We start from the raw sequence: 27856 nt of genomic DNA on the forward strand, positions 1-27856 counted from the left end.
ATACTTTGTCCGATGAACTCTCAACTGTTGAAAGCCGAGGGGACGTCGGTGTCGGATTCAGGAACAGAATTTACCCAGAACGCACTGAGACATGATGTCATGTAAAATATGAGGATGAAGTTGGTTATAAATATAAACTGGAGCAATAGAGTATATAATATTTAAAATATATAATATCTGATGCCTCTCATGGAAACCTGATCTATGGCCATATATGGAGTTCCACTATATGACACACACAGTGGAGTGCAAACGTTTGCACCCCCCCCCCCACCCCCTTATGTCTAATGATTTTAATACAAAGGGAGATGAGTAATATGTATAAACTGTATTCATCTAAATATTATCCTTATATTATTCATATATACAGTATACATGAATTGTATCTACATTTATGTTAACAACATTTATTGTATGTACACTATTTTGGGGGGAAAAAATTCCTATGGAATTTTCCAGTAGGTTCTATGTACAACTATGTAATAACATCAATGAGGTTTTCCCTTCGAGGGATTCAGAGTTTAGTGATGCAAATTCTGTCTCTTTTCAGCAAGTCAGATAGTTTGATCATTTGAAAAAAGAGTTGACTCTTTCGGCTCCCTAAATATTTGGGCCACTCAGAACAAGTTTTTTTTAAATAAAACATAACGTTGGAAATGACGTAGCTGAACGAACACTCACATGGTATGTGACATGCATGGAAGTTATATCTGATCTAATTAACAAATCCACCACATTCCTGAAGATGAATACACGCTAACAATTGGCTCAGATGTTACCAAGAAATTTCACTGCGCTGCGAAAGTAATGTCTTGGCTTCATATACAAAAACAGAAGAAAAAATGGCTCATATGTTTGGGTCGACTCTCGATCTTCAGCTAAAAGGGTCGATTCTTTGGATTGACTTGTTTGCAAATGACACATCACTATCACTTGGACATAACTCGTATGTAAAATGTCCCATACTTTATGATGTACTAAGGGTTCTATGAATTATTAATGCTTCTTGATTTCTAAAGGCATTCTTTGAATTCTTAAAACGTAAACGCTCATGTGTCAGGTCACTTTAGGCATTTGTTTCTCTCTAGATTTAACTTTTTTCCTCCGAGTGAATGTTCATTTACGGCCATATATCAGATTTCCGCTCAAATCGTGTTTTATGTAGCGCAATATTGCATCTATACCTGACACCTGACGTAAATTTACTAGCGAGTCCATTTAGCAGTACATATAGAGGTCATAGTTCAGTTAGATTGTGCTTCAAGGTCAAGTGCATTTTGCTTTTAAAATTCCGCTCCCCCCTACATGCTAGGGGAAGTCGCCAAGGGCGTGTTAAAGCCAGTATTGGAACGCAAGTCTGGACCCAGCAGGTTTTCACGAACGTCTGATTACAGCGTCAGGACAGAATTCTAGCCACTTGCACAATCGCTTCACACTGAGGCATGCATGGTTCTGCTCTCAAGCTCCGGCAGGAACTTTATTAAATGCATCGCAAGAATTACAGACATCATAATTACACATTTTACAGTTCAAAAGAGACACGGACTAACCTGAGCGTACGTACGGGCACAAGGAATTTATCTCTGTCGTTTATACAGCGTGTTCTTTAGCAAATGAGCCTCCGTTAATGTCTTGCTTTGTGTTGTGTTGTATTTCATGAACATCCCTTTGAAGTACTGTATGTTTGCACTGATTTGACTCTTGGTCATTTTTTGAACCCAACCCTAATCCAACCCCGATTCTCCATGCGCCTTTCCTACATGCGCTAGGACCTGTGCGTGTGGCGCAGGTGCGTTTGGGACGTAGCCCTTTTACTCGGTGCTGTCCCAATCCTTCTTGATCTGCAGATTCCACTCCCAGGACAGGTGGTCCGTCTTGTCGTCGTCCGTGAAGTAGGACTTGATGTGGTAGGTCCCTCGGACGATCATGCCCTTGGGAGCCTCCTCCACCGGAGTGATGAACTCGTGCTCCTCGACCCGCGGCCCGTAGCTGCCCACCATGTACACGGCTTTATCCACTGTGAGGAAAAGAAAAAATATTTTTAATAGTATTGTAAAATTCCTATTTATGGTGTACACAATTGTATAATTAAAGGGGGTGGTCAGTGCCAGTAAGGCCCTGTACAAAAATGTGGGCGTGTCTATGGGTACATATATGGTACTTAGAGTCTCTATGAGTGGGTGTTGCTTGGAATCAATATATGGAAATTAGTGCACCTCTGTGTGTGTGTGTGTGTGTGTGTGTGTGCGCGCTTTGGGATAGGAATGTGGGCATTTTGAATCCTAATATGAACTTTAGCATGGGCATGGGTGTGGCTTGGAATGGGAATGTGGGCCTGTCATTGAATCCATATATGGTATTTAGAGGACCACCAAGTGCGTGTAATTTGGGTTGGGAATGGGGTGTGTCATAGAGGCCATATATGTAAATGATGGCACCTCTGATAGCAGCTCTGAATAGGCGTGACTTGGGGTGGAAATGTGGACTTGTCTTTTTAGTCCATATAGGGAAATTAGAGCAGCTCTTAGTGAATGTGCCTTGGGGTGGGAATGTGGGCGTGTCCTCAAATCCATATATGGAAAATTGGAGCACCTCTGTGTATGTGTGCTCTGGCAGAGAAATAGTGTAGTTAGCACCTCAGAGTGGGTGTGTCTTAAAATGGAAACGTGGGTGTTGTTTTTTTGGTCCATATGAGGGAGTCTATGTAAACTTTCTAAGATTTTTTTAAAGATTTATTTATAACATTTTAAGGAAATATATTTGGATATGCAAAATGTAGAAAGTGCAAAAACTTTCCCCACATTTTTTAAGAAACAAAACTGAAAGACTTCCTGGAAAATTCTCAGTTAGTGTGTTATTACACAAGATTTATCGCATCACAAAATATAAGAACAAAAATGTAAATGTATTCCACCTGTTATAACTTCAGCTTAGTAAAATGAAGGACTGGGGCAGGGCATGTAGCTTTGGGGGCATTTGGAATTTGTGTGTTCACAGCATCTGGGTTTCTTGATGAGGGTAAAAGTGTAAGCAGCTTTTTGTGCCTTTTTCCATTGTCTAATGACATTTATGCAAGGATGAACGATTAGAATATTCACCAGATGTGCAAAATACAATTAAAAAAGTATAATAATAATTATTATTACAATATGTGTTTGCCTTTGCATATTTAAAGTCAAAGAATAATAGCACTTGAATACTTGTACAATTATAGCCCTTTCAGTACACTGACAACTCGGCTCCAACTAAAATCTTCCTGTTGCAGGAATCCATGTTCATGCTCCTACCTCGAATTCCTTTCCTGTAGGTCAAATGCACGTATTTCAGCCCAGACACGATCTCCTTGTTGACCTGATGGGGCAAATACAAAGTAACATGAACATAATTTACACTGACACTTATTTATGGTTATTCTATGCTGCTAGTTGTGGTGAAAAGACTTTACCAGTCACAGTCTATTGCAGATGAGCCACCAGGGGGCCTCAATCACAGTTATCCTAATGCTCCAGGGTTGCCAAATTTAGTGTCTATTTTCCCTCCCCACCAATTTTCAAACTGAGATTGGAGATGGGCTTGTGATGATAGATATAATTTTGTATAAATAATATTCATGCTCATTCTGAGACTAGGCTGAAAAAAGATGACAAAAAAAAATCCAATTGGGTAAACCAGTGCTACTCTTGTCCAGTGATATAAACCCTTCATAAAAGGATTGTCTCCCAAAATGACTGTGAGGTGATGTTAACATAACGGTGGCAACCTTTATTTTGGTGTTTGGTCCCTTCTTTAAATTATTAATCTAGTATAGGACAATGTGTTGGTTAATATAATATAGTGTATATATTATTTATGCTCAGGTTGGAAATTGATGATAAATATTTCCAATCTGGCAAACCAAGGCTCTTCTTGTTCACTTTAATATCTCTCAAATGAATTTAATAAAATTTTTCTCTATTTGTGAGATACTGTATGTCCAGGATTTGTGTCTAATTTTGCAACCTGAAATATTTATGTAACTGATTTTTGGACAGGAGAAGTTTTAAAGGAAACCCTGAAACACATTTAATATGTTTATAGCAAAATATTTCGGATGTGTTTAGTGACTGGTGCTGTGTTTTTGTTGTTCCTGTGAGAAGTTATCAGTAGTACCCTGTCCTGAGGTGTTAGTGTGAAAGTTGAAGCTTTGGAAGTTGATTTGTTGGAGCAGCGTTTACAGATGAGGAGGAAGTGAAAGAGGTGAACAGACTATATGGCTAAAGTGCCCCTGCATCGATCTCTTTAGGTAGAAATGAATCAAGGGCTAAATCTCACTGTGGTCGAAGGGCATTGCGGGTAATGAAGAAAATCGTTGACTGAATTGATAATAGACTTGTTCATGAAAGAGTTTTAAACTAAAAAAGGAAGAATTTAATTTAAAAAAGAATAAATCTTGTATGCCATTAATGATCACGTTAATTATAAAGATTGATATGCAAGTCGCTCAGGGTGGATTTTTCCTTTAAGGACTGAGGAGGATTTGAGCAACATTCTGGTTCACCTTAAAGTGGATCTTCACTCTGTAATCCACGCCCTCCTTCATAGTGAAGTTCTGTTTCTTCAAAGCCTCAAGGTCACCTGAATTAAAAAAGAAAAAAACAAAAACAGATTATAAGTGCCATCAGTCCAACTCCATCTGTAGTAACCTAAGCCGAAAAGAACAGAGATCAGAGATCGATAGCTTTATAATAAACGCTAGGCTTCGACTTTGTGAGTGTGTCTCAGGGTTCAGTCGGGTTCAGAGTAAAAAGCCTCCTTCCAACAGAGCGACTGCTGTTATCAATTTATCACTCAAATTTGCCTCTAAGTGCTTTATAATGGATTCTGAGAGAGCTGAGATGGACTGGAAAATAGAGGCAGAGGAATGATAAAGAGATTGCAAGCGAAACAATGAGGATATCATGGAAGACGATCTAGTAATGTTATTTATTTTTAAAAAACATGGTAACATTGTACTTATGGGGAGTGTTCATAGGGCTACATGACACATATTTAAACCCTTAATGACGACTGACATGAAGCTACGTTACATAAAGCCTGTTTTCTTCAATTTTGCTATCAACACCTGATTCAGGTGACATAAGGACACTTGTTAAGACAATAGTGTCATATGTTATGACGCTTTCGAGGCTGATCTACATTAGAACACCGTAACATGTGACTTTGTAATGGTGATGATGTGACATAACATCCAGAACTCTGCACTTATTGGGAACACTGACATGAAAACCTGTTTTATTTTAACATTTTTAACAGTGACAATTCTTTTTTTCTGTTTATAAGATTCTTAAGAAAAGCAGGAACTCTTGTGGAAAACAGAGAACACATGAAATGCAGGGACTCGTGAAAAGTAGAGACTCATGAAAAGTAGAGACTCGTGAAAAGCAGAGACCCATGACAAGCAGAGACTCATCAAAAGCAGGGACTCGTGAAAAGCAGGAACTTGTGAAAAACAGAAACACATAAAATGCAGGGACTCATGAAAAGCAGGGACTCGTGAAAAGCAGGAACTCGTAAAAAGCAGAGACTTGTGAAAATCAGGTAGTCGTGAAAAGCAAAGACTCGTGAAAAGCAAGAACTTGCAAAAAGCAGAGATTTGTGAAAAGCAGAGACTCGTCAAAAGCAGGAACTCGTCAAAAGCAGAGACTTGTCAAAAGCAGGAACCCGTGAAAAGTAGAGACTCGTGAAAAGCAGAGACTTGTGAAAAGCATTGACTCGTGAAAAGCAGGGACTCGTGAAAAGCAGGAACTCGTGAAAAGTAGAGAATCGTGAAAAGCAGAGACTCGTGAAAAGCAGGGACTCGTGAAAAGCAGGAACTCGTGAAAAGTAGAGAATCGTGAAAAGCAGAGACTCGTGAAAAGCAGGAACTCGTGAAAAGTAGAGACTCGTGGAAAGCAGGAACTCGTGAAAAGCAGGAACTTGTGCAAAACAGAACCACATGAAATGTAGGGAGTTAAGTGAAAAGCAGGGACTCGTTGCAAAATAAGATACACATGCAAATATCCAGAGCTTTGCCATGTGTCCTCAGGAGTCCTAAGATGTGAATGATAAAAACAGTACTCCTGGAGCACTGAGCGTCGTCACAGTGGATTTTCCTGCCCTTATTCTCGTGAAATATTCAGGTGTTCAGACGTGGACTCGCTCCAAGGATTCAATTAAGGGCCGTGAGATAAGGACATGCTTCCAGCTGCTGTAATCCGTACATCAGCTGAGCCAAGGCCATATCGCAGCGGTGAGGGTCCGTGAAGCCTGTGGCGCTGTCTACACACACAGATACACACACAGCTACACACACCTCGTCTGTGGACACACACTCCAACTATCAGCTCAGCCACATCTGTCAGAACGCCTGCGGTTGTTTTCCATTCTACCAGCTGCCCCCTTCATCGGCTGTCACTTAGAGCAACGCTGTCAGTGTGTCTGACTGCGTCGGATCATGGCTTACTAATGTAGTCCGTCTTCGAGAGATGGAAATCCCACACGGAGGGTTTAATGTGTGACAAGCAGCCGAGCGTGTGTCAGTGCTCACTTCACAATACTGCTTATTTTTCACTCTGCCCTCTGGCATTTGCTTTTAAAAAAGCAACACCAACCTATATAATCCATACTGTCATAAATTATATTACAGTGCATTTTTCTGACATGCCCATGACTCAATGGAAAGAGATTATACATTGTGTTAGCATTATTCAATTGACATGTATACATCTAACGATGGGTAATTCATTTAAAAGTCTTTAGAGTCAAGTTTTCTGCAATATCCAGATAATTGTTTGCACCAGCCAGAATGTGATGAGAAATTTCACCAAATATTGTAACTTAAAAATGACTTAATGGTATAAATATTGTAGATTTCCTTAACACAGTATATGTCATTGTGTCACAATCTGTGCAATTTTTATTTAATGCCATTAAAAAACATTTGATACAAAAATATATTGTTTACACCCAATCAGCTGCTTGTTACTATGAGTACTGAAAGTACTGAACATAATTTATCATGATATACATTATATTGTCATATCGCCCATCCCTGCGTAAACAGATCCATCCTTGGGCAAAGTGACACGTTATAAAGTAAAAACTGTGGTGTTGTTGTTCTCATGTCTGTATGCAGAAGGTAAATTTTATGACCTTCATTTCTAGTGTAGCAGCGACAGTTAAGCTGAAGAGGAAGTCAGATGAGTGTTACTGTGTTTCCGGCGTGAGCGTTGCGCCAGGCATAGCTTCACTTCTTGTTTTCACTCACAGCTGAAATCTCAAATCCTCGCCGTAATTTTTTCTGCTGGTATAGATGGTATAGTGCTTGTCTTTCCTGAACATGACTGCCTAGCAACCAGGTGACCTTTCACCTGCCGAGGACTCCCTTGAGGGGGCCAAAAACTAAATCTGAAGGGCGTCAGCAATCCTTCATCTGCCCCTTGCTATACCTCCGGTACAAAGCAGCCCACAGGGGTCTATGATTGATTTGTGGTGCATGACTCCGCCCACACATGACTTACAGGTTTGGGATTGGTCTCCTGAGGAATGACCTCATCCCTCCAGAGTTCTCATTAAAATGCCCCGTCGAGCTGCTGGGTTCTGTCGATAGTGCCGGTTGAGCAAATGGACTCAAGGTAAGGCCCTGAGCCACCCCAAGACGTCTGGTATGTGTGTGTGCTGATGCAAATCAGGGTGGGTAATGGAATGAAACCATCATATAGATATTTTGAAATAAAAATTATTATTATAGGTCCACCACCAGGACAGTTATCAAATACTAAGACAAGATTTTATTTCAGCTGATACAAAAAAAGAATTATTTATATTATATTAAGAATTATTATATTATACTTAATATATTATAATAATATATTAAGAATTATTTTATATATATATATATATATATATATATATATATATATATATATATATATATATATATATATATATATATAATACGATCTTGGAATAACTGATTCAATGATTTATTGTTTATAATTAAGATAAACACAACTCCATACTGTATGTGTATTATATGCCACTGATGATATTTTAGTGTAAATATTCTCAGATATATTTAGTGCCAACATAATTCCTTTAAATACATATTTGAATTTATTTAAATTCCACTTATTTTAGCCAAAAAAATCTAATAGTTCTGTAACTGTATAATTCCAGTATTGTGATTTCATTTATTTATCATAAATATCCATTTTTCAAATAGTTCTGACAATTTGCCATATTTTTCTATTCAAAGAGTAACACGTGGATAGTTATAATTAAAATACAAAGCTTTATATTTATATATCTCTTGTCACGTTCAATCAATAAGAACAAGACTTTTGACTTGTATTAGAAAAAAACACAGAGTTCATTACATAATCAAGACTTTCTTACCTGTTAAATCCATAGTGATGGGTCCAGGAGCTTGATCACACATCAGTGTCAGCCTCGTCACCTGAACATTAGGAACACTGGGGTCTGCGTTGGAAAGAAAAGACCATGTCAGATAGTGAATCACTCTTCATCTTCTGATCATCAACATTAACGACTCATATTAAAGGAACACTCCAGCAATTTTTAACCTTCTCTCTATCCACAGCATATGTAGCATGTGCAAAAAAAATTAAACCTGTTTACTTCAAACATCACTAACAATGGAAGTCTAAGAGCAGCTGTTGAATTCTGTTAAAACATTTGCTCAGAGCAGTTTCCTGAATGCTTTAATCAAATGTATATGTATATAAGTGAAATTATTACTCTTTATAAAGTTATCCTATGGAAAGAACGAATTTACGTGTAGTTTTTAACTATATCGCTCCAATGCTGGAACATTGTATAAAAGTCAGTAAGGACAAATTTCCATAAGTCTGTCTCATCCTCACACCTTTTTTTGTTTCCGGTTTAACAGCTGTAGTTTTGAATAGTCGCATAATTCATATAAGGTTTACCATCAAAATTCAACAACTCCCCTTAGACTTCCATTATTAGTACGTTTGGAGTGTTCTGTTTTTTTTTTTTCCGTGCAGAGAAACATGCTGAGATTCTGGTCTATAATAATCACACACACACACACACACACACACACACACACACACACACACACACACTGCAGATACAGTAGATATTGTTCAGGTAGGAAAAAGGTGGGGCCAGAGTATTCCTTTAATGTTTGTAGAAATCACCAAATCAGCTCAGATTGAGCAGGAATAGTGATAAAACAACCAAGCACACAGAGCTGTAACGCAGCTCACTCGGGTGTGATTTTGCTGCAATGGGAGTTCCCTAAACTCCTCCATACATTCATCACAATGTCCTGGCAGCTGTGATAAGCCTCAAATTGTGTGTGGAGCACAATACGGGAAATAAATGGGAACTGATTTATACACACAGTGATTTGGAAAGAGATGTAGTCAACATTGAGGACCATGAGATGAGATAGATCAATAAATTTCTGTTGAAATAAAGTACAATTGTGTGCTTAACTGGCAAAAACGGGCTTCCACAAATTTAATACCTGCCCTTCACTCAAGCTCTGTTTAGTAAGTAAATAAAAAATTAATAAATTTGCATTATTGTTTTTATTTTAGCATCATTCCACTCTTAGCAAAAGTCAAATCTTTAAATCTGGACCCGTTCCTTGTAAAGAGCATCCTGAGCCTGCAGAGCTGGTATGTCGCTTTAATTGGGCACTTTGCGATGCTTACTTTCCAGCTATTGGATTATTTCTATTTTGTTTTCTACAGGGACCTGTGGTACGGTTTAGCCAATATGACCTCCAGGAGGTTTAAACCCCTCATAATGAATGTCTAGGCTCACACTAATGCTGCATTATTGATGTGAGCGATATTTAGACCTAGCTACAGACGTGTTCATACGCAAAAGCACATGGCATCGGCCACCCACGATGATTTATTGCTCTGTCACAGTCCATATATTACTCCTAGGAAAATCGGGTGACAAATTAATAGACTTCAAAAAGAGATGTGGTGAATTTGCAGGGACTTGTCACTCGTCAGGGAAATGACTGAGAGCAAACTAATAGCGTTTGAGCTCTTTGGTGCAAGTTTTATACTTGCATATGTTGCATGTGTCAATATACTGATGCAACAACTTTAGGCACTATTTGTTGGATACTATAAAGCTTTTCATACCCAAGGTCTCTAAACAGTAAAACAAAATTACACACAGGGTGAAAACAGACATTAGCTAAAACAACCAGAAATGGAAAAGAAAAAAAAAGACCAAACTCCAAGAATGAAACAAGTCCTACTCTGTCCTTGGACAAGATTAAAAGCAGGATTATTCAGTGATCTGGTTGTCTCTGAATCACATTTAACATATTTTTAACATCTTTGTGAACGTCTTATAATTGTCATCTTTTGATGTCTTGGCCTTCCCATTCATTTTGAATGTCTACTCCTAGCTGGTTCACTAAAGGTGCAAAGAGGCTTGAATTTTTTTTTTAAATCGATAAAAATGGCAAATATTCCCTGTCAGATTTAGTCCCCTCTCTGTAAAACAGTATTAAATTGGAATGAATGAAAAGGGAAAATTAATTAAATAAAAAGACCGATAATAAACTATTCCTGCATATCTCTGTTAGACTCTCACAAATGTCTTTCGGACAACATGAAGTTTTTCCAACTTCACTTTGGGAAAGCTGTTTTTTCATCAATTTTGTCATCCCATTTTTTGTTAAGTTTGTTAAGCTGTATCCAATACTGGGTTTATTGTTCAGATGTTTACTGTTCCTCAATTGGTATGGGACAATCTGCCTCTTGTAACTCCGAGACTGAATTAAGTCCCACTCTGGCCAGAGACAAGATTAAAACCAAGATTATTCTGTGATCTGGTTGTCTATTGGACTCAATTTTAACTTTTTTCCCCAGTCTTCCTGAAGTCCTTATAGTTGCTGTGTGTTCCAGTTGATTTTTGAATGTGAACTCCTGGCTGGCTTGCCAAAAATGTACAATGTTAGATCTTGCCCCATCAGATTTATCACAGGAGCTTCTCTACTATAATTTCTGCCATGAACTTAGACGAACTTAAGATTGAACATCATCTCAGTTTTTGCTAACAGACATAAGACTGTTCCAATTACCCCAAAAAGTTCTGTACTTGAGATTTAAAAGAATCAAATAAAAATCCCACACACCATTTTCACAATATTACATGAAGGGCATCCTTGGGGTACAACTGAAATGCTCAATCATGACGTGAGGAAAGGACTGATTCACTCCACACTTCAATCATCTTTAGCGTGATTGGTCATTATAATGAGCTTTTCCAGAGCGAACATGCAAAACAGTGAACCATGAAACAGAGACGAGCATCACCGTATGCCGCAGGTCATTTCACTGAACGAGCGCTATAATTAACCTGGCCAAGAATAAATGAGTGAATCATTTATGAATCAGTGGAGTTGCTGCGTAAATGCCCTTGATGCACAAGCTGCAATTGAGAAAACACATTGTGCACCAATTGATAGCCTGAAAAAATTATGGGGACTTAATCAAGTGAGATGGATGTCTCATGCCAACAAGAATATACGGTTAACGTATTTATACTGTGGCTTTAGGCTATAGATAAAAGCAGGCTCTCAGTTTTCCTTGTAGAAATTGAAATACAGTATTTCCCTCTACCCACACTCTTTATTTTTTAGATCGGGAAAAATATTAATATTCATTTTAGCAAGCAGAACTTCATCCTTTCTCTCTTTCTCTCTCTCTCTCTCTCTCTCTATGTTAGGAAACAGTCTCTGGAGAGTGGTACTCCTGCTGCTCCTCTTAAACAGAACATACACCATCTGATATGCAGTCAGAACAGAGAACACTGGCTGCCTTCCTCTGTAAAGAACATCACGTCTATTGCATAAATGTAGGCGGTGAACGAGTGATCAGAGACAGAATGCAGGAGAGAGTGAAAAAAAGAAGCATCAGGAAGGGATTAAGTGTGGTCTGAGCTAGAGATAGAAATAGAATGCTTATTGTGTAATAAATATAAGATGGGTGGATGGAGGGATAGAGGGATGGGTGGATGATTGTAGGATGTAATAGTTGAATGAATAAAAATAACATGAATCAATGTGCAGACAGATGGAAGATAATTGAATGAAATGGATGGATCGATCAATGAAAGCATGACAGCAGAGATGACAGGATGGCTGGATAAATAAATAAATAAATAAATAGATAGCTAGATAGATACATAGATAGATGGATGGTGGATGCATGGATGGTGGTTGGCTGAGAGGATGGAAGGATGGAGGGATGGATGGGTGGGTGGACATGGATGGATGCATGGATGGATGGACCCATGGATGGATGAATGGATGCTAGGATGAACTGGTGGAAGAGAATTATTAATATACAGATTGGAGTATATATATATACAAAATGGAGGGAAATTGGATAAAATAAATGGGGGAATAAATGAATGCATGTATGTAGAGTGTATGAACGTATGGAGGACGGATGGATGAACAGATGGATAGATGGTTGGATGGATGGATGGACAAGTTGATGAAAGTATGGACACATTGATGGATGGATGGATGGATAGATAGATAGGTGACTGGATGGATAGTTGTATGGATAGCTGGATAGAGAGCTGGATGGATGGATGGGTGGATAGTTGAATAGATAGTTGGATAGATGGGTGGATGGATGGATGATAGCTGTATGGAAAGTTGGATAGATGGATGGATGGATTGATGGATGGATGAATGGGAGTATGGAATGATGCGTTGATGAATGTATGGATGCATTGGGGGATGGATGGATGGATGGATGAAGGGATCGTTGGATAGACGGATGGATGGATAGATGTATGAATGAATGGATGGATGGATAGATAAGTCTTTTACAGTAGCTCTCACACTAACCTAACACCACAGGTCCTGATCCCAGCAGAGTCTGCTTGTACTTGTTCAGGCTTTCGTCATCCTTATCGAGCTCCTGGATCTCCTGCAGGCTCTTCTGAGCTGGAGGCTGGTAGTTCAGATCACGCTCGTCCTCCTCCTCAGTCACAGGAACCGTGCTCTCCTTATCTGCCATGAGGCCTGAAAGAAACCAACATGTTATTTAACAGAAAAAAAACTGTGTAATTGTTGATATGGTGGACTTTTCTGCCAATTTTCTAAACTAATTCAATTTCACTAAACTCACTCATTATGAGTGAGTGGCTTTATTAATACTGCGGTGTGAGACACAGCTAACTATTACTGTGAACAATCCCCAGCTGCTGGATGTAATGGCTAAGAGTTCTGGTAATCATGTTACGCTATGACAGTTTACATTGTTCTCTAGAGGAAGACAGGAATGAAGACGCAGCAAACTGCTTCCGGCGTAATGGCGCAGAACAGCGTTCATTTGTCATAGCAATTAATACAAATCCGAGTGCATGACATTCTGGATAACAGCTGCACACTCAGCGCATCGCTCATTCCAGATTTCCATTTGATTTGAAGGACCAGGAGTTACGTAATTACATACCATAGTAAATCTGTTTTGAATTGTTAATTTTAAAAAGTCAGAAGGGGCTAACACTGTCAATTAACGAGCACAACAATATGTAATTTTTGGAAAAAATGGACTTCAGGATATGTATGACATTTCGATAAAAATTGCTAAAGTTATATTAATATGACGTTATAATTTTCAAAACAAGGACAAAGGAAATACCTTTTAAAAAGTAGTCCCTGCCACATGAAGACAAAATAACCAAAAACATAAAAACTGTAGCACTGATTTACTTCAGAAATGTTCATAATGCTTCATAAGCCCTTCATAACAACCGATGCAAGTCTACATAAACATTTACTGTGTAAAGGTGTATTCAAGCAGTCGTACCTGTCATACAGCCTGTTTTTGTCTTTTTCGATTTCAAGTGATTCTTGTTGACATAAGGTTATGGCATGTTCATTATGACTGACTTTGCAGCTCAGTGCACTTCTGGTATGTTAAAGTCATATAATTGTTATGAAGTGACGTAGCATGTCAAAGGAATGTTCACTGGAATGAAGGTTACACTCCTGAACTCAGCATGTGGTGGAATTAATGATATTAAAACCTGCTTTATAACACCATGACATAGTAGAGCTGTGAACACTAACAATCATGGCAGTGTTCTAACATATATGATGTGCATATATCTCATGAGATATGAGATATGCATATTTCCTGCTTAGAGCACCCATGACAACCCCATGACATTGAAATAACAGGGTTATATATATGTGATCTCTTTCTCTAGCTCTTAATTAACAAATTTTATTTGTCAATTTATAACATTCTTATGAAAACCTATGGCAATGCTAGGACTTTGCTATAAGAGTTAACCGATGATGAGTTCATAATGTAAGATTCATAATATATTTTCCCTGACTCTAAAGTACAGTATTTGTATATGGAAGTACCACATATGTAAAATTTTCTGATTACCCCTCACATGGTGAGCTATGTCACATCATAACCCTTATGTGTTATAACATAACGTGTTATAGCATAAGTCAGCTCAGAAAGTGGAATAACACTACATTATATTAATGTATAAGTGTATGACACATAACTCAACATCAAAATTATTTGGAATAAGACTTTACTTAGTCTTAAAGGGCTTGTGTAATTGTCACTAAGATCACTGCCCTTAAGTAAAGTCTTACTATAAAAACGGAAGAAAAAAAAGGAAGTAGACAGCCTGGTCTTGCTTTGACTCTTTAGTCTTGATGAAGAATACAGAAACTTTACCACCGTGAAAAAGGACATCGTGCCTGTCACCATGGTAACGGGGTAAACCACACCCACTGTTGAACTTACTCTTGATATTAAATAAAAATATCTTGAATATACTGTAGGTAAATTTATGTGATAGTTCTTATTAAGGGATAATACTAAAATAAATACTATTATTAAACTTGTGTTTAGACATTTTTGTCATTTTTAAGCACTTGTAATTAGCACAAAAATGTTACAAATATAAAATGTCTAGAAATACGTAATATCTTAATAAGAAAAATACATTTGTCTATATTCAATTATTCTTTTTTTTTGTCAACTGAAAATAATTCATAAAAATAATAACTAAAAAAAAGCTTTGTCCTTCCTCTGTGTCCTAAGATGAGATAGTCTCTCTACATTAAGACCGAGTGTGCAAGGGGAGAAAATTCGAGCTCGGTAATGGAAAGCCAAATGTAGTAATGGAAGGCCAACGCTATAAAATATGATCTGCCTGAATCGATACTGGCAGACACGAATCTCATTCTCAACCTCAACTTCCTTCCTCTGGGTTTGATAGCGCTTACAAACTCCTGCGTACACACACTGCTGCAGAGTCAAGTCAGCTTGAAAATATCATACAAGTGTTTGAAAGTATCTTAACTGAAACCAGAGAAGTTAATATACTTTAAGTGAAAGAGGAAAAATTTGTGGGTTCTGTTTAAATCGCAAAGAATGTGGTGCCATTTTGGGTTTTTGGAACAGCAGTGAAGGTTGTTTGGTTATTATCAAAAATATATATTAATATATTAAAATATGTTTTAATATCAAAAACAACAGGGTGGTGTGATTACTATAACAGAGTTATCGTTACCACCTTGAAGTTGATCATTTTACTATATCAGCACCTCCTGAAGTGGTTTACTCCCCTTATACCATGACAATCTGTATATTTTTTAAATTAATTAAAGAATGACACATTGTACATTTTATCCATTTATGGTTACATTTAATGTTGTGGAACATCCAGGAAACAAGTTAGTTCCTCTTATCACTTATGTTATAGCAGCGATAAACTTTAAACAGTTGTTTCCTCACCAGCCTCTCTGTTTTCTTTCTCTTGAATTAAACAAGAGAAAAAAATGCAGCTTGTTGTGTTACAAAGAAACCTACAAAAAAACGCAAACTCCTCTGTCCTGAAGATGTCGAAAAAAAGTTATAGCTTTATCTCTGACTGTTACAAAGCACTGACATTGGAGACAACCTTAGCTGTTGCATATTAGAACAAGACGCACTATTGTCAGAGCTGATGCTATAGAAAATTCATCAACACCTTCCTTCCTGACCAATCAGAGTCCAGAATTCAACAGCGTTGTGGTGTAAAATCAAGATGTTAAATTACACCTATACGTAGGAAATTCTTCACGATTTGATGTTTAAATGTCCAGAAAATTGTTGATTGAATAATCCTAAAGCACAGTGCTCATTACCAAAACATCCTAATGAGGGAAGTGATGGACGTCCGAGCTTGGAGAACTGTTATAAAATTTGACCCACAAAGACGTGGATTAAGCACAGGGACGTAACACATCATTCAGCCAAAGCCAAACCAAAGCAATGAAACAGCTTCTCTTATATAAATAAAATAAAATCCCCTGCAGATGTGAACTGTTTGAGATGAACCGCTTCATGTCCTCTTGAGTAGACTATTGGGATAATTGGACAATTTGGAGGAAAGTCGAAACCATTTTTTCCCCCCTCACGAGCTCCTAACAAGGCACACTGTCACAAATTACAAAGCGCAGGACAGGCTGTGCAAATTTACGGAGAGAAACTGTCACTTCTGCACAGTGAAAATGTGGATGTTTGTAGTAACAGTAATGCTGGACTGTATTGTCGTCCGCTAGATAGTGTACAAGCTGTTTGAAGTCTTCCAGAGAGATGTAACTGGCACTAGCAAAGCCTGGCATGCTCCCACACACACACACACACACACAAACACACACACTGCAAGCATCATCTTTATTAATGAGGAAGTACAGCAACATAAATTATGCAGTGGCTACCAAGTTAAATAACAAAGCAAATACATTTGAGGATCTGCACTGCATTTAAAATCAGCTCACTTTGAATATTTGGACCATGATCTTCAAAGGAGTCTTTGATCAAAAGTGATAAAATAAAAAATCTGGAGATTGAGTTTATTATGATATCGTACTGTTTCATAACCAAATCTTCATGTAAAATGTTTTAAGAATCCTTTAACTGGAAGCTACTAAGACTGAGCAAGACGACGGCAAATAATAAAACATTCAGAGATTCCTAAGTGAAATCATTTGCATAGCGCAGCGTTCTGCAATAGCAGTGTTGCAGAGGTTTTGCATTAATGATGAACAAGCAGTGTACAAAAGTTTGCACCCCTGTGTCTGTTTTTTTTAATGGATAAGATGAAATATGCCTCTATTTTACAAATGATCGACCAATAAATATAATCGAAATGTTGAAAATGAAAGGTGGGCGTGTCAGGCAAAAGGACCACTGTTAGGTTAAACAGCAACCCAGGCTCCATTTCCCAGCATACACAGCGGCCTACAAACATGGCCGCCCCGGACTCCACTTCCCACAGCACACATACACTGTCATGGTCACACTCACCTGATTGCTGATTACACACACATGGACTCAATCACCTTCACAGTATATAAGGACATCCAGTTCACTCACTCACTGCGAAGTATTTGCTCAGTTTCCCTAGTGTTCTCTCATTACCAAGTCATTGTTATTGTTTTCTGCTTCCTGGTTTTGATCGTTGCCTTTGCCTACGTATCTGATTATTCCCTTATTGTTTGGTGATCTGGACTGTTTACTCACGCTGATTATTACCTTTCATTTTGGATTTGCCTGTGTTCCTAATAAACTGCCACTTTACCTGCACTTGCATCCCGCTCCGTCTGTGTTGTCACAATGTGTCACACTCACACATTGGTTTCCTAAAGTGTTATGTTTCAAAATATGTGCAAACTTGATAACACTTGCAAAAAAAAAAAAAAAAAAAAAAGACAAAAAAAGTCTACTGAGGATTTGCATCTTTCACCTGCGTCCAATAACACATCTTATCCATTTTGAGTGTTTCCCATAAATAATATGCAAATTGGTGTATTTCTAAGTAAAAGTGTATAAGAGACAATGGAAATAGTTTCAACATGGAAAAAAAATTACTTCCAGAACAGATATGATGTGTAAATTAATACGACCGAAGGGCAGGTATTAAATTTGTAGAAACCAGTTTATTTTATTTTCTTAACATTATTAGTTAATATGACAGCTGTAATGTCGGTTTTCTATTAGATATCCGCTGCAAATTTACACCTTCCATAGCAAGAGTATTTAAGGAGCCTGTTTAAAGCTGCTTTTATACCTGATGCATAATTGCACGTACATGTACTGTAGAGTCTTTGGGACACAAACTCTATCGAGCTATCGAGAGGAATGAGCACCTCATTTAAACATCATTTGAAAAATTTGCCCAACATCTGCAACACGTCCACTAACTGTGTTCACAACTTAGCATGAATTAGGCTTTTTACATTGTGATCACATTAAATCAAGACTTCATTTATTGCTAGGAACCAGAATATTTCCAAAGCAATTAGTGACCCAAAGTTCTGAGTTTGCTAATAGAGAGTCTGATACATACAGTATTTGCTCTTCTACATTTGTTGCAGAATCAAATCTTATAAAAGTCTAAAAGTCTGCAGTTCAGTGTGCATTTCAAAGAGATGAGAAGGTAATACTATGACGCCGGATAAAGCAAATAAGCCTGGTCTGACTGGAAGCATTTCCTCTATAATCCTGATATCATATCAAGTGCTATGGTATGGTGAACGATCCCTTACTACTTCCCGTCCAGGATGCAATTCCCATCAGCTCCAGCAATCCATCAGACCAGATAAACGTTTAATATGCTGCATTATTGATGAATGAACAAAGCATTCTGGACTGCTCTGGAGGGTTTCGCTGAATCTGGAGCTGTCAGTCAAAAAGAGAAGACTGGGCTTTAAAAAAACCAAGCAGGCAGGAAAGCCACATCACTTCTTTGCGAGTCTATATTTGTAGAATGTCTTCAATTTTTCAAGGAAAATGGATTCTGCAACACTAAGCACAAATTTCAGAGCAACTCTAGGATTTGAATCGAGGTTGAGGCGCGTCCATCAAATCAAATGGCGACGTCAGTTCGTACGCTTATAGCGCTTTCCCCTCTGGGAGGAAGGATGCACCGTATTTTCAAGCGCCCTTGCCCTCCGACATGCCATTTAATTGATTTAGTCTCTTGAACATGTGTCAGGCTTCGGAGGCTCGGTCATCCATCAACGGCTGTGTCACCAAGAACAGGGGTGTTGGGGGGGAATCGCCCTTCTGCCACCTGCAGCGCTCTTCCACATACACACTCACGCCAGCTGTCTAATAGACAATCAAATACACGGCTACTTACACCCTAATGCATGCAGGCGGTGATTTTTTGCGCATCATTACCTCCCACGCACAGTCGTTTTACACTGCAGGCATGAAAATGAGACCAAGAGGAGAGATAGAGAGAGAAGAGAGAGATGTATCTACCGATACGAGTCTGAGCTTTTAGAGCAAGCAGAAGAAGCTCAGCGGAGCAAAGATCTGATCTAACATGTGATTACAAGCAAGCAAGAGGCATGACGATGATGTCACCAGCTGCCACTAGATCAATAAACTATCGATCAGGACACTTTTGCTTGCCTTAACCACTTTTTGAGAGGAAAAGGGAAGGGTCTCGACACACAGGAGAAGTCGTCACACTTGATCGAAGCATGCCAAGACTTTTACCACCAGGTTGCCTAAGAAAACAGGTGTGACCACGGGTCATCAGGTGCACTTTTCATTTGCTCAGCAAGAGGAAAAATCAGGCGTTCGCACATTCACCCTAAGATCACACAAGGAAACACAAGATATTAAAGCATTCTGGACATGCCCAAGAAATAACAGATGCTCACCTCTGTAGCACACCGTTAACCAGAGCAGTTCGAGAAACTGTCCACCAAACTCGCAGACGTCCAAGCCCAACATCTCGCCAACGAATGTCTCGCAAGGTTTCCCCCACAAACGAGAGCAACGATCGCAAGAAAAGTGAAAAAAGTGATCGAGAAAGGTGGAAGAAAAAAAAAATCAAGCAAGCATCCCTGGGTAGTGCCACTGAACCTGAGAGACTCCTTGCTTTGGGTGTGGAGGAGAGAGTGAGAAAGAAAGAGGAAAAAGAGGAGGAAGACAAAGTGAACAGATGCACAGCTACACAAATGATCTGCTTGGTTGGTTCAAGAGGAAAAGCAAACGGCAAACGTGCTAATGCTATTCCCGTCTGCAGACTCTATCGATTCACCAGCAAACCCTCCGCCACATCACTCATTAGACTGCGATGATCTCATCCTTTTTCTCTCCCTCCCTCCCTCCCTTTCTCTCCCTCTCTCTCTCTCACACACACACACACTCCTCCTCTCCCTGACATTCTTTAGCCCCAGGTCTGCTCCACCCTGCCTGCACATCTCTATTCTCCAGAGCCTCTGTATGCCGTCTGCACTCTCTCATATTTGATCATATTTCCACCTATTCATCCATTTCTGCTTCCTATTGCCTCTTTTCATTCTCTCTTTATTCATTTCTCATTGCTTTGCATGTCCACTTCTGGTCATTCCTTTCCTCCTTTGTGTGTTTTCCCTGTTTTTTCTATCTTGCCATCTCTGCTCTCCTTTTCCTCTCTATCTCTCTCTCCCTCCCTGAGGCACTGTGCGGAATATAAAACTGACTTCTCCTTCTTCTTCTTAAGCCCCGCCCTGTGTCGTCTGTCACTCCGGAATTATCAACCTGTCAGAACCGCCTACTGGGGGAACCATGGAAACGCCTCTCCTTTTGACATGACCTTAATAACCTACTTTGGGTGGTTAAAGGTTCTGGCTTCCTTGGAACAATTTCTGGAACCGTCTGTTGTAGGAGTCTACCTTTAAGGGTTCCTAAGAGGAACTAGCCAAAGAACAGTTAAGGTTGGATCTATGGAACCTTTTATTTTAAACCTACTTTAACAATTTAACACGAGCGGCAGGGGACGAAGCAGCGATAACGGCAAGCAGAAAATTCATGGCACATCCTATGGCGCATGTGGTCCGAGGTTTCTTCAGTTCCCTGCTCACAACTTTAGTTCTTACCTGCAACTAGTTCCCATTTACTGTTAAAAAAAAAACATTGTGTTATCCTGTCATATACAACCTCTCATTAAATATGTCTAGAGATGTTACAAAGCAAAATAAAGCTTGGAAAGAAGTAGCAGAGCTCAAACCTTGTTTTGCTAATCTAATCTGAGAATGAAGCTACTACGTAGCCGAGTGTGTATATCAAACAACAAATTTTCACACTGATTAGTGTGTTATTTGATTTGTCTTAACTAGATTCAGGAGCTTATATAGGAGATATATATTACTGTATATACAGCTACTATTGTTTCTCATCAGAACTAAAAAAAAGCAGGACAGGTCACACCCAGAAAAGATTGTCACTTGCTAGTGTGAACGAGTGATACGTGATATAAAACAGCGCTAAGGTAATGCTCCAAAATGGCCGCCCTGATAACGAGCCCACGTTTATACACATTGTATCCTAAACCACATGGGTTCTGAAGAACCGGATGCAATCATTTATTGTGTTGTGGGTTTATATTTACAGAAAATAAGGATGTCGGGTGACATAGAATTATAGTCTCTCTCTCTCTCTCTCTCTCAAATTCAATATATAGTGAATTCATTAATGAAATCTCCTCCCCTGATTTGGTACCAATTAAACATCTTGTTCCTAAAATAAATACAAACAGGATTTTTGGCAATAAAAAAAATATATATATATATAAATTTTAATTGGTCATTTTGAGCTGAACAGAGCATCAGGGTTTTTGTTTTTTATTCCTTCGGGTGTATTTCTTTTTATTTCTTTCACATACCATTAGACATGTATTTGCCTGTAGAGATGAAAAACATTACCATCACACAGCCTGAAAAATTTAACGCCAGTTAAGGATGCGCACAGTCATGTGTGTGTGTGTGTGTGTGTGTGTGTGTGTGTGTGCATGTGTGTGCGTGTGCGTGTGTGTGCATGTGTGTGCGCGTGGGCGGGGGGGGGCGGGTGGTTGGGGGTGTGCATGAGCTTCTACCAATGTTAACACCACATCCTGTAGCAGTGCAGTGAAAAGTCAGATGACTCGTGCTGCAAATTAAATTGTCACACTGTAGAGCTACACCGATTCTTGCTGTACGCTTTGCTGATAACTTTGCTGATAACACTGGTGATATCTTTTTCAATACAGTAATGCATGTGTATTTGACTCGGATGGGCTAGACGTGCAAAGTAACTCGACCGGGATGGTGAGGTTTATGTAGCCACGCCCCTTCTGTTTTTAAGAGATCCTGCGCAACCGTAAACCTGTTTGGTACGCAACTGCTTCCTGTTTAGAGGCAGTCAGGCTTTGTGAAAAAATGTTCAAAGGAGAAGTTTCAGAGTGTTCAGAGAGGAACTTGAGTTGAATTAGTTATCTGCAAGTCCAGAGGTCAACATGAACAGCAGGTTGAGGCTGAGGCTGAGGCTGAGGTTGAGGCTTGTTAATGTAATGAACCATGACCAGCTCATGACTATAACACTGCAAAAGACAGTATCTTCTCCCAGCCCTTTAAACCACATCGGGTGTTAAATGAGCTTTCATAAAACGTTGTATTACGAGGCTGTAATAAAGCCGTAAACGCCTCTCACACACAGGATGGCTTCTGACAGAATATTATATTTCATTTAGATCTCAAAAATACGATGTTGCCAACATATTGAAATGTGATTCAGACAATCACAAATGTGTCATCTCTGCTTGAATAAACAAACCAGCTGGTGTTGCATTAATGCTGGTGCTTCGTCATGAACGCATTTAAACTGTAGACATTTGTAGTACAATGAAATGAAGAAGGATAGCAGAAGCACTACAGATTTGAATTTCGACAATCGGCGAAAAGGTCAGTGAGCAGAGACGCCACCAAAAATGTCAAGGAGCCTGCTATAAAAGACTGGATTTTGGTTTCATAATTAATGAAAATTAACACCAAATTATGATCAGTTGACATTTTTTAAAACGGATTAAAGAAGCAAGCAAAGCTGAATATCTCACTGTGAAAGGCAAGTGATATTGCATCATAAAATATATGCAAATATATGCAAAGTCATGCCATGCAACAGAACTGCATTAGTTATATTGTATTTACAAGTTTTAATTATATTACTTGGAAATTTTGACATCTTAAACATTTTATTAATGACAGTAAAAGTGAGGTTCTAAACAATAAAACTATTATACAAGACATACATTATGCAAGACTTTGAGCAATCCTGGAGTTTGGTTTTAAGTCACAAATTCAAGAAGAGAAAGTGTCATAATGAAATCTGTTGTTCTATTGGGAAACAGAATCAAGTCCAAAAGGACGCTCTGTATAAACATATATTTTTTTAAATGATATTGAGAAGTATTTCTTCACCAAGGAGATGTTTATTTAACATTTTCTGGAAGGAGTCTCCAGTGTCGGAGCTTTGTAAGTTTTCCGAAACTAAATTGTTTTTCAGATGTTTCACAACATTTAATGTAACTATACATGGACAAAAACTATGACATGTTGATATGGCTTTGGTGGAAGAGGAATAAAGCACCTCAGGATGTGCTGTTAATAATCAGCCAAATAATCAATAATCTGCTTCAATTTTCAATTTTACTATAACAGCACCACATAGAGTGTTTTCCTGCTTAGGATTTTTCAAATAGCTAAAACCCGTCTTAGTCTCAGTAACTGAAGTGTTTTTATTTAAGTGTACTTTTATCCCTCTGTATTAAACGTTAAGTAGAAATGATGGTGGGTTGTCAAAACAGGATCTCAGTCTAGCAGTTACAAAAGTTTAAAGCGGATGTGGTTTGATCTGGCATTCAGCAAAGACAGTTTCATCCTGCTGATTAAAAAAGACTTTAAGACTTTAAACACTGTAAAAATATACAGATATGTTATCAATAATATTAACAGTCAGTAGTAGAACTTTGTTACTACATCATAATGAAGTCACATTCATATTATACATGTCAAAAATAATTATTATAAATCCTTTACAATTCAAGATGGAAATTAAAAACTAAAGTTTAACACAGCAAAAAAAAAAAAAAAAAAAAGAAAAGAAAAAAAGGTATGATTATTAAACGTGTAGAAGCATGCATCCGTGCAAAAACTATGAGCATAATTCTCTACGCTCAAACTTTGAAGTCACTGTTATACACTGGCTTTAAATGACCATATAAATAAAAATAAAAACTTCCACTCTTCAGTCCTAAATAAATTTGCATAACATTTAATGCACACAGCATATAATAAGTATTTTATATACATAGGTTTTTGATACATCTTTGCATATAATTCGACCAAAAATCTCTTACCTTCGTCCTGTTGAGACTTGCAGATCTCAAATAGCTCGAATAGCAGAGCGATGGGTCTGTACACAGCAGGAAGTAGTACTTTCTGTAACAGGGCGGAACGACACTGCTGAACAACTTCTGTTCCTGTTGCAAGACCAAGTGACAGATTTGAATTTAAGACTGCAATTAATGCAAGACAGGTTTTCATTTAGCTCTGATCTTAATCAGATCACGCGTGCAGATTTCATGGTTTTTATTCGATTTTTTTTTCTTTTTGCAAATCTCGTGTGTTTGTTTATTTTATTTTATGTATTTTTACTCATGTATTGATTTTTTTTTTTGGTGGGTTTTTTAAACTACATTTTATTTTCATTTTGTCATTTTCACTTATTGTACATATTCCACTCTAACCTCCTCAAATCAAAGCACCTACTGATACAACATTGAAATCTGGCAAATTAATAATAATAATAATGTATATGTATGTAAATATAAATGTAAATGTAAATATATATGTTTATATATTTATTCATTTTATATAGCAATGTGCTCATACTTTCCTGATACAATTTCACCACAAATTATTTATCACAGTTTCATGGAATCGAACATCCAGTAGTGCAGAGCTTCACAGAAAACACCTCTGATTCAGCCATGATCAGATAAAATGCATTTATTTAACTATGCAGTGAGACAGCAGGGAACGATACTGCCACACAGCTCCAGGATCCCAGGTTTGAACCTGAGCTCAGGTTCCTGTCTGTGTTCACATGGGGTTTCCTCTGGGTTCTCAGGTTCTCTCCGACCTCACAAAAAAAACATGCCAGTAGGTGGAATGGCTATGATAAATTGCCCCTAGGTGTGAATGTGTGTATGCATGAACTGGTGTCCCATCCAGGGTGTATTCCCGCCACATGCACAGCGTTTCTGGGATAGACTACAGATTCTCCATGACCCTGACCAGGATAAACAGCTTATGAAAAGTGACTGAGTGAGTGAGTGAGAGATCTAGCTAGCTAGCTAGCTAGCACAGGGGTGTCCAATATTATCCAGAAAGGTTCGGTGTGGGTGCAGGTTTTCATTCCAACTAAGCAGAAGCCACAACTGAATCTATTGAAAGCCAATCTCAACTGATTAAACAGGTGGAATCAGATGTGGCTCCTGCTTGATTGGAATGAAAACCGGACCTTTGTGTATAAGCTTGAACACCCCGATCTACTGTTTAAGAGCAGGTTTCTGAGCAGGTGCTTTCTGTGCTGCTGCCATCTAGTGGTCGCATTATTAAACATCTCAAATTGTCCATATACAGTACAACCAAATCTGATCCAAGAGCATCTATTATGCTATATAAAAGTGCCTAATTCTGTTTTAGAGGTCTCATACAATAGCTTTACATTCATCCAAGGTCAAAAACACTTTAATTTTCTCTTAATTTACACTACAGCATCACCTCTTTTTCTCACAAACGACTCACTCCATGATCCATTCACTTAAACTCCTCCCTTCAGAGAGCCTACTCTGCTCTGATTGGTCAGATGTCCCAGTCTGTTGTGATTGGTCTACCGCTTACAGTGCGTGTTGGAAAGGAACCGCCCACGACCATATCTGAATTTCAGCTCAGTAATAATGACTACGTTTACATGGACAGCAGTAATCTAATTATTGACCTTACTCTGAGTAAGATAATAATGTGATTAAGGTGTTTACATGATTTGCTTTTAGAATACTCCTTTCATGTACCCGTTTTACATGTTATAGAACATAATTAGATTAACGGCACACGTCATTACGTCACCGCGCCACGTCGTCCGACGTCCTTCCAGAATTTCACGTATCAACATACAGTTCATCTTCGTTATGGTACCGTATACAGTTTTGGGTATTTTTATTAAATTTTTTTACGAACGCTTTAAGTGCAGTTAATTATTTGTCATGCTGTACGTGCAAATAGACAACCGCTTGAAGCTGTAGGCTGTGTCCCAAACCGCGTACTTACCGTCTATATAGTAGCAGAGATGCATGTATTTTTCCCCACTACAGGCCTATAGTAGGCAAGTACGCGGTTTGGGACGCAGCCGAACTCTCTGGTTCGCCGTAAAATGTTGAGCACTGCCGTGTGTGATCGTGTCCTGTCGCAAAATGCGGTGAAAACTCTCACACAACGTTAATAATGTGATTAAGGTGTTTACATGTCTGTAATAGACGTCCATAATGTGACTAAAACAGGAGTACTCCACACGTCTTAATTCGATTAGTGCTTACTTCGAGTATGACCTTAATCAGATTAAGGTAATTAAAAATTACTGTTTACATGGTAGTTTCTTAATCACAGTATTGTCTTAATCGGGTTAATAGTGGATTATTGTTGTCGATGTAAACGCACTGAATGTCGGTTTTATCTTATCAGTTTGAGCCTGAGTCTGATAATGATACTTCGGAAGATCAACCCGAACCACCATCGAAAGCACGACGAGAACAGGACGTTTCTCAGTGGTAAGTTTATATGTCGTTTGACAATAACGTGAGTTAGCCAGTTAGCAGAGGCTAACAGTTAACAGACTAACAGCTGTGCAGTGGCTGTACACGTATACAACACAAAACTACGTATTTGGAACACTTGGTAGAAAATATATACATAAATAATTAATCATACTTACAGGTTGTGATCCAGAGGCGCAAGATGGTTCAAATTAAGTGGGTACGGCCGAATCTTTAATGAATAATCGTTTCTCAAAGCCAGCGTTGACTTCAGCTAGATATGAAATGACGGGAACACAAACAAAGGTTGAAGTTGAACTGCTTTGGTATCGTTTTAAAGATGAATTTTAACCACTGACGCTTTATATCCTCATCCATTGGGAATCCATGCAAAGTGGTTTTGTTTATGCAGCGCAGAAAACAACGTCTTCATAACATGAACCTAAATCTTTCAGGACGCAACCTCAACTGTAGTGTTTGAGGGTGGGTCAAAATACACGTTGTTCGCGATTAAGACCAGAGGTGGGTTTTTGTACAAACCTACGTAGGGTTGTACAGGAAGTAAGTCTGGAGTAGAGTGGCGCAGGGATGACATAATTTTCTATGCCAAAACCCGGAAACGAGTTAGCATTGTAGCCCTTCCTGTTCCATTGTCCTGAAGTCAGTGGGATTTTGGTTAAAAGGTCTGTGGTGAACACAAGCTCAAAATATTTTCACATTTTATGCTACAACATAAAATACCCCACTCATCATTTTGTAAAAGCTTTTATGCATATTGAAAAGGCGATTGCTAACAGGTTGCTAAATGGCACTACAGACGTTGTCGGGGACATTAAACGTCATCATGTCGAACAAGAAAAAACTTTGCAGATAAACTGGTTCAGGTATGCTGTGCACAATTCCCCCCAAAAAAACATGGATGAAGATTCATCCACAGAATAAATCTGTATTATGGAAAATGTTTTAAATCAAGTTTGGAATAGTTGTCGGAAGCTTGGTGATGGTGATTTGAAGTCGAGCGACCGTGGTGTAGTTCGTTTATAGCATACGGTTAGCTTCTTATTTCTGCCGATTGTATTTAGACTTCAAACTACATAAAAGTTGTGTCCATTTGTGAAAATTATCTTGATGGCAAAATGTGTTA

General features: G+C 38.5%; 1 protein-coding gene across 1 annotated transcript in view; it reads right to left on the reverse strand.

Annotated features, from left to right (window-relative positions):
• arhgdig (Rho GDP dissociation inhibitor (GDI) gamma) overlaps positions 1-24378 on the reverse strand; it is a 24650-nt gene extending 272 nt beyond the window's left edge. The window contains exons 1-6 of the mRNA XM_053652068.1: positions 24256-24378; positions 12905-13081; positions 8416-8499; positions 4538-4614; positions 3288-3351; positions 1-2017 (exon numbers count right to left, since the gene is read on the reverse strand). The exon at positions 1-2017 is cut by the window's left edge and continues 272 nt beyond it. Coding sequence (XP_053508043.1) covers positions 1812-2017; positions 3288-3351; positions 4538-4614; positions 8416-8499; positions 12905-13076 — 603 coding nt within the window. The 5' untranslated portion in view covers positions 13077-13081; positions 24256-24378 and the 3' untranslated portion in view covers positions 1-1811. The remainder of the gene's footprint in view (positions 2018-3287; positions 3352-4537; positions 4615-8415; positions 8500-12904; positions 13082-24255) is intronic.
• Positions 24379-27856: the final 3478 nt, after the last annotated feature.

Source organism: Ictalurus furcatus, chromosome 2 (genome assembly GCF_023375685.1).
Source record: "Ictalurus furcatus strain D&B chromosome 2, Billie_1.0, whole genome shotgun sequence".
NCBI classification, from domain to species: Eukaryota; Metazoa; Chordata; class Actinopteri; order Siluriformes; family Ictaluridae; genus Ictalurus; species Ictalurus furcatus.